The sequence below is a fragment of the Papaver somniferum genome, chromosome 1 (assembly GCF_003573695.1).
Source record: "Papaver somniferum cultivar HN1 chromosome 1, ASM357369v1, whole genome shotgun sequence".
Classification (NCBI taxonomy): domain Eukaryota; kingdom Viridiplantae; phylum Streptophyta; class Magnoliopsida; order Ranunculales; family Papaveraceae; genus Papaver; species Papaver somniferum.
In genome coordinates, this window is record NC_039358.1 from 203,709,068 (window position 1) to 203,714,994 (window position 5,927).

A 5,927-nucleotide genomic window follows, 5' to 3' on the forward strand; every position below is an offset into this window, starting at 1 on the left:
TACGTGATATTCCCTCCGAAATTCTTTAAAAAAAAAATCTCCATACAAAAATTCTCTTCATTTACAGTCGGATACATCATGAACCACCGTCAAAAACTCGTAAAAAAACCATACTAAACAAATCTAAGAGATTTGTATGGCTTTATACGGAACCAATGGTGACACTACAAGGTGTCCTTTCGTCCTCACCGTAACACATATTCATGACTAGGTGTCTGATGATGAAAATCTATAATCCAAACGCATCTCTTGAAGTTTAAATCTTGAAAACAATTTTCACTCGCATAACATATTTTAACTCAAAATTCCAACCCAAATTTGAACTAGCAACCCAAAGCAGGCTGTCGCCGTACGGCAAACATATTTGAGAATATCCAGATATGATACTGGCTTCTGCTTGACTTCGGTTCGGGGAAAACTTATCCGACCCGTTTAATATCCGAATTTGGGTCGGGTGGTGGATACATATAAACCAAATGTTATCTCCTCCTACAACCTAGAGCACAGATAAACCCCTACTTCTCCTCCATCTCCAAGGTTTTACTCTCAATCTCTCTGTAGGAATTATCAAATACTGTAAGTTAATCTGAACTCACAATTCTTAAACCCTTTGAGTTACAAGCATTTCATCAAAAAAAATTATGAATTTTTGTTAATTAATGGAGTTAATGTTGATGAACTCAGTCACAATGTGTAGTATCTCTAATAATTTTGTTGAAAGGATTGATTTTTATGGTCAGAATACTTATTCCAACCATGGGTTCTTTTCAATTCCTAAGAAAAAACCCATGTTTGAGATTTGTTTAACCGAAAAGATGAATGTTTTTTCTGTGAGAAGAAGAAAACAACCTAATTTCAGAACCCTAAATGCTTTGCCAAAAGGGGGTGAGAAGATACTTCAGAAAGAATTCAAATTTCAACCTACATTTGATGAGTATTTGAAAGCTATGGAGTCTGTTAAGACTTGTAGAGAGAATAGTCCTTTTAAAGATTCTAATAAGAGTATGAAAGTTTCAAAATTGGGGAAGCTTTCTTCAAAATCGGATTCCGAAGATGATGATAATTTAGATGAGGAGGTGAAAAATGCTGAATTGGTTGAGGGAAGTTTCAAGACTGGTGAAGAAAATTTGAGTAGAGGGTTTACAGAAGGAGGTAATAGAAGTTATAAGAGGGAAAGCAAGGATGGGAGCTTGGAGAAGGATGGTGCTGGAAGTGTGTGGAGATCGGTTCAGCGTAAATTGAAGTATGGAGAGAAATTGAAGGTTGGAAGGGGGTTGGGAGAGAATGGGGGTACCCGGAGTTTGGAGAGAATTAGTGGGAGATGGATTAAAGATCAGGGAAGTATGGTAGATTCTGGTTTTAGTAAGGATGCTGTTTATACCAGAAAAGGTGGTGATTACGCAAAAAATGGTGTTGTGAAAAGCTTTAGACGGAATGAGGATGATTGGGATGAAGATTGTGGGCAGAGTGATGGCAAAGTTGATTTTCGGAAGAAACGAATGGTTCAAGATGAGGTTCGGGTAAATGATAGGGATAGTGATACTGTTGGGACAACTGATTATTCTCCTTTTAGAAAGAGTATGGCAGAGAATGATAGAGGTTATAGGCGGAATGTAGATTTGGGCCCGAGTGATGTTAAGAAAAGCTTCAGAGAGGATGAGGATGATTGGGAAGAAGAATTTGGTCAGAGTATGGGCAAAGTGGATTTTCGGATGAAACGAATGGTTCGAGATGAGTTTCAGGTGAATGGTCAGTCTAGTGATGTGGTTGGGGCAACTGATTATTCTCCATTCAGAAATAGCAGGACAGAAAAAGATAAAGTTTATAGGCGGAATGTAGATATGGATCCAAGTGAGCGTACAACTAATCGAACTTGGACTCGTAGTAAGGAATTATATGGAAGCAATGCTGAAAGGGGAGTGAGTGAGATTATGCATGATAGGGGAGTGCGAAAAAATGAGTACTTTCCTGTGAGTAATTATGACAGAAAGATGGATGAGACAAAGATGTCTAGAAGTGTTTATAGGAGAGAGCCCGATGAAAGTCAAAGTCCTGCATTGTTAGAGCAACATGGTCCTAGAAGCAGAAGTAGCTCATCAGGGAATTGGAAGTCCATAAGGGAAAAGCTCATAAAGTATGAGGATGATGAGAGTGATGTGGAGATGGAAAGATCTGCCTTCAAGTCGTTCGAGGAATTCACTGATGTTAAAGGAATGCCCCGAGTCTCACGGCAGGAAATGGAGGAGAGAATCCAAAATTTAGCAAAGTGGTAAGTGTTAGATGCATTTATTCAGATATAAGTTATAGCTGTTAATATTGTATATGTTTTTCTTGATGGCCGAAATTTGGATACATCTTGTGTAAATATCATTTGGGGTGGTTAGTTCTTTTAAAAATCACGAGCATACAAAAGAACATAGCTTCTAAGAAAGTAGCATTGATGGAAAAATATTATTTGCATGTTTCCAATCTGTAGCACTTGCATACACCCTCTATATGCTTTGCCAAGTTTAGTTGGTGCTCTTGAAGCTCTTATAGTTCAAGTTTATGAAGCAGCAGTCTGCTTCTTTTTTGTTCTCTTGTTGGTTTGTTTGATTATAATAGGGTCTCATTTAGTTCAGACTAGAGTTTCCCTTTTCAGGCTGAATGGTGCAGACATCAATTTGCCTGAGTGGATGTTTTCCAAGATGATGCGGAGTGCAAAAATCAGGTTCACAGATCATTCTCTTTTGAAGGTTATTCAGGTGTTGGGTAGATTTGGAAACTGGCGGCGGGTGCTACAAGTCATCGAGTGGTTTCAATCGCGTGAGCGTTTCAAGTCCCACAAACCTAAGTACTTTCCTACTTTTTATTACCCTTATGTCCATACATCAACTAACATTCAGTTAGCAATGCGGTCTCTCACCCTTGATGTGTCTGATTTTCAATATGCAGCATCCATGACTAAAATTGTTCTCTTGATGCAGGTATATTTACACTGCTGCACTTGATGTACTTGGCAAGTCAAAGAGACCTGTCGAGGCACTTAATATATTCCATGAAATGCGGGTAATGCAGATCTATATACCTGTGGCATTCTTCTAATTTTTTGATAGTTGCACATTGATGTTAATGAGATCAAATGATCCTTTAATTTCCCATGGCACGGAGATGATCCAAGGGATGAATTCAATGAGAATAATGGACCACGTGTTCAGGAGTACATCTTAACAAAAAGTTACGATTGAATTCAGCTCTTCAGTGTTCTTTCTTATTGGATACGTACATTTTGACTCAATAAATTATTCTTTTTTTTCCAGCAACAACGATCTACATATCCCGACCTTGCAGCTTATCATTGTATCGCTGTCACACTTGGACAAGCAGGACAAATGAAAGAACTGTTAGATGTCATCGATTGTATGCGATCTCCTCCTCAAAAGAAGTGCAAACTTGGGGAGTTTGATGAGTGGGATCCACGGTTGGAACCAGATCTTGTTGTCTATGATGCTGTGAGTATATCTTGTTCTCCTTTTATAAGAGGAATCTATGATCCAACGTTACACATCTGAAATGAAAATCACATAAACATGTAGCATAAATAGCATAATTGAGTATTTCTTACTAAGAGTCTATAATACTTTATTTGGATGGTACATAAGTGCACTACGTGATTCCTTGATGTCTTTTAGGGTCATGCAATTGGGCTTGCAAACCTTTTAGATGGTCTATTGGATGATAGATAACTTGTGCTTTCAAGCATTTGCACCAAGTTTTACATTCATGTAAACGAAGAAATGCTAAATTTCCTCGCAACTGCAGGTGTTAAATGCTTGTGTGCGAAATAAACAATGGGAAGGAGCATTTTGGGTATTGCAACAGTTAAAAGAACAAAGCCTCCAGCCTTCTAGCACGACATATGGCCTTGTGATGGAGGTACAAACCACCTTCTCATCATATCCTTTATACCAACTTTTTGCTGTTCTGAACTTATACCCTGTTACAGTGACCACAGCTCATTGAATTTTCGTTCACTTTATGCCTTGCATTTGGTTTCTTCATAACTAAGTTTACACCATAATTTATGCTTGCACAGGTTATGCTTGCTTGTGAAAAGTACAACTTGGTCCACGAGTTTTTCAGAAAAGTGGATAAAACATCTATGCTGAAATCGTCCAATTACAAAAGTATCTAACCTTGCTTTCTTTCCTACCAGATTTCTTTATTCACTTTCCTTTTAGTTAAGAGGCTTCTTATATTTCTTCATTTGTCTGCAGTTCTTGTAAATACTCTTTGGAAAGAAGGTAAAACGGATGAGGCTGTGGCTGCAGTTAAAGATATGGAAAGCCGAGGAATCGTGGGTACTGCTAGTCTTTACTATGATCTTGCGCGTTGTCTCTGTAGTGCAGGAAGATGTGAAGAAGCACTCATGCAGGTTCCTTTCGACATCTGATTACACTGACAATTAAGAGTTATACATTATATATTACAGCTGAAATAAAACTTGTTCCCTTTGCAGATCGAGAAGTTATGTAAGGTTGCAAACAAACCTCTGTTTGTGACTTATACTGGGCTGATTCAGGCTTGTCTGGACTCTGGAAGTGTTCAAAATGGTTCATACATCTTTGACCAAATGCACAAATTTTGTTCCCCGAATGTTGTGACGTATAACATTATGCTGAAAGGTTACCTGGATCATGGGTTGTTCGAAAAAGCAAAAGATTTGTTTCAGCAGATGTTGGATGATAGCAAGCAAATTACCAGCATAGCTGATTATAAAAGCAGGGTTGTTCCTGACAACTACACGTTTAACACAATGTTAGATGCCTGTGTTGCAGAGAAGAAATGGGATGATTTTACTTTTGTATATCAGCAGATGTTGCATCATGGGTGCCACTTCAACACAAAGCGTCATATAAAAAAGCTCTTGGAGGCTTGTCGAGCTGGAAAGGTATTTCTTCAATCGCTTTAATTGCAGTAGAAATTTATCGAAATGTTTGAAAGCTTCCTTTTAATGGTGACCACATCCAAGTCAATAGTAACATACTCCTCCACTGTATCATTACAATGTGTCCTTCCATTGAATTGTAGTCATATTCTGAAGTACGATTGGAACTCTGTTTGAAGGTGTACTTAAGGGTGCATGAGCTACTTAGTGTAACACTTCTTGTGCATCTAGTATCCTCTTAACTTGTTTCATGGAATTTATGCAGGGCGAATTATTGGAGACTACTTGGAAACACCTTATTCAAGCAAATAGAATTCCACCTACTCCCATCATCAAGGAGAGATTTTGTATGAAGTTGGAGAAAAATGACATTTCCGGTGCCATTTCCTGCATAACCAGTACAAGTCACCAGACAACGGATGAACTTTATGCTTTCTCTGAGAAGGTTTGGTTGTATTTATTCCAAAACAATTCAAATAGATTTCAAAAGGAAACTATTATTGGTTTGATTCATGAACTGAACAACATTATTGCTGGAAGTGATCGGTCAAACCCAATACTTGAAAACCTGATACATTCATGTAAAGAATTTGTTATGGACCGTACGCCAGAGGCTGATCCGGTACCAAATGAAGCAAATTGATGCTCTTGTAGGAACCAAGAAATTTACTCATTATGCATTAAGTAATGAGTTACTGTAAATATGTAACAGTGAGTTACAGCTTTTCTGATAAGAAAAGAAAAGAGTTTTAGAATACAGAACAGCAACATACTGAGATGAAGAACACATCAACCGCTTAGGGTCTTAATAAGTAGTAAAGTACACACGATGTAGTTGTAAGAAATCCTACAACTACATCACACTAAAACTGATTCAATTTCTAAGTGATCATTATGAACTCTTGTCTTATTAATTGAAGATTGGGAATGTTTACAAAATAGATTCAAGTATTACAACAATTCTACTTGAAACCTAGATTTACTTTCTCTCTCTCCCTAT

The 5,927-nt window shown here is 37.7% G+C and overlaps 1 protein-coding gene across 1 annotated transcript; it reads left to right on the forward strand.

The window, feature by feature from the left end:
• The first annotated feature begins 511 nt into the window (after positions 1-511).
• On the forward strand, positions 512-5,615 carry LOC113312714 (pentatricopeptide repeat-containing protein At1g30610, chloroplastic-like). The gene is made up of 9 exons (XM_026561452.1): positions 512-2,269; positions 2,642-2,833; positions 2,967-3,048; positions 3,300-3,491; positions 3,802-3,915; positions 4,076-4,166; positions 4,257-4,414; positions 4,499-4,930; positions 5,193-5,615. Exons 1-9 carry the CDS (start codon positions 660-662, stop codon positions 5,568-5,570), a joined length of 3,249 nt encoding a protein of 1,082 aa, XP_026417237.1. The 5' UTR covers positions 512-659; the 3' UTR covers positions 5,571-5,615.
• Positions 5,616-5,927: the final 312 nt, after the last annotated feature.